The following is a 4,000-nucleotide window of genomic DNA, read 5'->3' on the forward strand; positions in this document are numbered from 1 at the left end:
TAAGTTTTTATTTGACGTACAGGAGTTTACAACCAATAAACTTCTAATACACAAGTGACAGGTGTCAAATATGAAGCTTTAAGAACCAAACATGTATTTATTATATGTACACAGTGATAGACACACGTTAAAAAACACAACGGTATCACACCTCGAAAAATGAGGTGATCCTCGAATATTCTCACTCCACAACTAAGAGTGAAGTCTGTATAGCCTGTAGGATTTTAATCAATATACCAAAGTAGCATAATAAGCACAGTCTGTAAACTCCTTTCTGAAAGCCTGTCGCTGTAAAACAGACACATCTCACACATTTCCCCGTCAGTACTTGTACGGGGAACAGGTGGACTGTATCAAGCACAATCCATGTGAACCAACAATCGATGCCACTGCTCCTCAGCATTTTAAAATGTGGTGAAGAACAAAGATGCATGTCTTTGATAACCATTACTTCCTGTTAATATGCCTGTTAAAAAGCCTTCTTTATGTTTGACAAGTTGTCGTGTCACCCTCTGTGGAAAAGAAAACAAAGTTGAAAATAAATTAAAGTTTCAGTTAAAGCTCTCGGCCTACACTGTGGCATAGCAGTCACACTGTTTTGTGTCGTCCTCGAGACTGCATAGGACGCTGGAGAGGCACCGCCTGTAGCGTGGACAAAGTGACATCATCATGACAGCAAGCTTAAAGTGCAAGCGAGCGGACTCCTTTCCCACCCAGCGGACAGACATTGAGGCAGTGAGTTTAGCGAGGGGGAGGTGCAGAGTCCGCTGATAAGTCAGCATCAGTCTCTGAAAGTGTGGATGTCATTGTAGAGGTTGACGGAGGTGCTGGAGTGATAGGTGTGTTTACCACAGCTCGTACCGCAGCTGCAGCGCTGGATCCACATTACATTGTAGAGGATGTCTCCACTGGGGCAGTGGAAGCGGAGCTGCACGGTGCGAGAGAGAGACGGGGCGCAGCAGCGGCCGTCAGTGCAAGTCCCACAGGTCCGAGGCCGATATCGCTGAGCTGTAGAGCATCCACCAAAGGTGATGCTGACTGGCTCGTGTGGGCGGAAGGTTCGCTGACATTTCTTCCAGGATGACAGAGACAGCCACAGTTAAATAACAAATCTCAGATGTTCCTATCGGCATTCTACATCCATCTCCATTTGAGTATACACTACCTTCTTAGTTATGGGAAGCTGCAGGTCACAGTGCTGGATCTGGCACAGTCTGGTTTCTCTGACTAGCTGACAGTCTGGGTTGTGATTGGTCACACGACTTGAAATGCCCATCCCACATGTGGCAGAGCACTGGGTCCACTCAGTGGTCTGTGGGAAACACTGGGGCTCATGTAAGACCTCAGAGAGGGGGAACGATGCGATCTCTGCGTGAGAGCACAATACAGCAATGAAGTCATGGATGCCAGCAGACAATTAGTCACCTTGTGAGTCACTTCTTGGAGTTCTTGAGGGTTTTGTGAATATTTCACATCAATAAAGTCATCAACTTATTTGAGAGTGCTGCTCTGATGATTTACAGTATTTTCAACTTTACCTCTGAATGTATCTGCTCCGCTGGCAGCTGGGAGGGGATTCTGTCGCTGGACTGGCAGCAAAGGACTGATGTGGTTTGGGTGCAGCTGGCTCTCTGTTGGCTCACTCAGCTCCTCGCTGATGCTGTTGTCATCATCACACACCCATTCTTCACAACAGCCACCCTCGGGCTGCGCCAGCCGGGGCTTTGAGCATCGCCACCGAGGCAGGGGCACTTGGTAGGGACAGAGGGGCATGCAGCCCACCACACCATTCATGCAGGTGCACTGGTGCTGGCAAACGGGCTGGAAGTCCTCACCATGCTGGTACACTCGCCCATTGAATGCACAGGGTACGCCATGAGCTTCAGCTGACATAGAAAACAGGAAACTGAGCTGTTAGCAGACACTTTTGAACTTCATGGAAGGATACGGCAAAAACTTAATGAGTCTGTTTGCTGCGTTTTTGTGTTTTTACCTCTCACTTTGTATGTTGTATAGCTTTTTACGTCTCGCTCACAGGAAACACTGCTGATGAACTACCATTTTGGCTTTTCCATGCTTTCCCTCTGTTGTTTATCTATGTAACATGTGTTGAGGCCATCCTCTAAACACAGATGCTGTCAGCTGCCTCATAGTTCACCATTTTCCATTTTCGTTTCCATGCTAAAGCCACTTTTCTAGCTGAAGACTCAGAGTGTTGCTTTGAGTGTATTATAGTGGCAGCAGCTTCACAACAGGAAAACTGTTAGCGTTATCACGTCTGCAGCTTTGATGCTAACATCAACCAATAATCAAGCATCGTCTGTGTGTTAATGTGCTGCTGTGTCACTTTTTCTGCTTTAGTGCAAATCAAACTGACTTTTTATTTCCCTGAAGGTACATGTGTGAAGGTCAAGATCCATGGAATCAAAAAAAACACATACTCATAAAATCTGTAAAATCTGCTCAACCTTTTACTTTTCTTCACACCAGGCCAGCTGAGCAGTCAAAGAAAAGGTTTCTTATGGAGGACGAGCTAAAACAAAACATTTCTGACTGGAGGTCAAAAGAGATGCTGAAGCAATGTATTGCAAAAAAAGAATAATAAATAAGCATGTAAACATTATCTAGTAAAGTTAACCTGAGTAACCTGTAAGTGAGCCTAATATTGGCCCTTCAGCTAAGACGTCATACTCTAGAGAAATACACCAAGAAATCAAATGGATTTCCTATCAGGGAGATTTCATGCTTTTTGAACAGTTTAATGCTCCCTTGTGATCTGTAATGATCCCACAGATTCATAGCACCTTTTATTTCAAATAAATGTTTGCATTCCTGCTTTTTCATTTATTTATTTTCCAGCTAGACCTTAAGCAGCTCCTCCAGAGCCATTAGAGTCATTACATAAAAGTGTCCAGAGTTCCTTTGAAATGCATCTGCAGGGTGTTTGTGGACAGTTGCTCTGTAATTTCAACAGTGTGCATCTACCCTTGCTGTCTGATTCTCGGTACAGGAGCTGTGTTTTTGTTTGTAGCTTTTGTTCCAACATCAGAATAATTATTCCTTTAATGATTTGAAGCTGTGAGCTTTCAATAAACTCCTTGCTCACCTTGACACAGTCCTCTCTCTGGGTTTCCTCCAGCCCCCAGATGGCAGTGCAGCCCCTTGATGTGATCACAAGGTTCTGTCGTGCTGCAGTCCTCATTAAACTGCCGAGCACAAACTTTGCAGCAGCCACAGTCGTCAGTTACATGACTGACGCCGGGCAGGCACAGTGGAGGCGAGGGGGGGCAGGAACATTCAGCTGGGCATGCACTGTCTACCTAAATACCAGGGTCAGAGGTCAGCTCAGACTGATTTTTATTTATTTATTTTTTAAAATGGTAATCAAAATGTTATCTAAAATAACTATATGGAAGATCACAGAAATAAAAAGCATTTAAAGCCACAGAAACTCACCATTACTGCAGCTCTGCCCAGCATAAACAGGGTGAAGGAGATCCGCTGCAAAGCAACAGGACAAAGCATCCTGATCCCAGCAAATAAAGCAAGCAAACAAAAAGTAGGCTTTCACATCCAGATTCCCAAGAGGAAAGAAGTTATTTTTGCAGCTCCAGGATGAAAAGTATCCAGAGGTGAGTTTGGCACCCAGAGGTAAATTTGCCTGTGCCTCTCCAGCAGCGTGGCTCAGCTCTACTTCAGTCAGAGGTTTCTCTCTGCACTTATAGACACACATGCCCCTGCCCTGTGACATCATTACCGCGCCTCTCAGCAGAGCGTCCAGAGAGAGGAGGAGGAGGTGTGAAACACTTACAGATGTGTTAACGTCACAGTGTAATTATGGATGAGTCAAGGTGTCATTAAAGGTGTCACCAGGAAAACCCTGGTTTACAAGAGCTGCTAAATCCTGGTTAAACTGCTTGTAGTTTTCAGACTGTGTGTGAAAATCGTTAGTTTTCTATGCATGAACACGCTAGAAAGGAAACAGCAGAGGACATACTTA

General features: G+C 44.9%; 1 protein-coding gene across 2 annotated transcripts; it reads right to left on the minus strand.

Annotated features, from left to right (window-relative positions):
- Positions 1-217: 217 nt before the first annotated feature.
- Positions 218-3,754, minus strand: ccn1l2 (cellular communication network factor 1, like 2). Of its 2 annotated transcripts, none has more exons than XM_085367779.1 (5): positions 3,457-3,754; positions 3,107-3,316; positions 1,539-1,886; positions 1,166-1,368; positions 218-1,072 (listed from the first exon to the last, which is right to left on the minus strand). In XM_085367779.1, exons 1-5 carry the CDS (start codon positions 3,752-3,754, stop codon positions 782-784), a joined length of 1,350 nt encoding a protein of 449 aa, XP_085223905.1. In that variant the 3' UTR covers positions 218-781. The 2 variants fall into 2 exon arrangements, with proteins under 2 accessions (XP_085223905.1, XP_085223906.1); XM_085367780.1 differs by having other exon boundaries at positions 3,107-3,320; positions 3,457-3,578.
- Between the last annotated feature and the right edge of the window lie 246 nt (positions 3,755-4,000).

This window comes from Diplotaxodon limnothrissa, linkage group LG12 (genome assembly GCF_057381915.1).
Source record: "Diplotaxodon limnothrissa isolate DT_005_m linkage group LG12, D_limnothrissa_male_GT1.1, whole genome shotgun sequence".
NCBI classification, from domain to species: domain Eukaryota; kingdom Metazoa; phylum Chordata; class Actinopteri; order Cichliformes; family Cichlidae; genus Diplotaxodon; species Diplotaxodon limnothrissa.

What these genes read in the sequence shown, in the direction of transcription:
- ccn1l2 (XM_085367779.1), bottom strand. Translation starts at nt 3,754, where the DNA reads ATGATGTCACAGGGCAGGGGCATGTGTGTCTATAAGTGCAGAGAGAAA. An exon ending in TGGGCAGAGCTGCAGTAATG is followed by an intron (nt 3,317 to 3,456) that starts GTGAGTTTCTGT and finishes GTATTTAGGTAG; the next exon opens with ACAGTGCATGCCCAGCTGAA. An exon ending in AGCTTCCCATAACTAAGAAG is followed by an intron (nt 1,073 to 1,165) that starts GTAGTGTATACT and finishes TCATCCTGGAAG; the next exon opens with AAATGTCAGCGAACCTTCCG.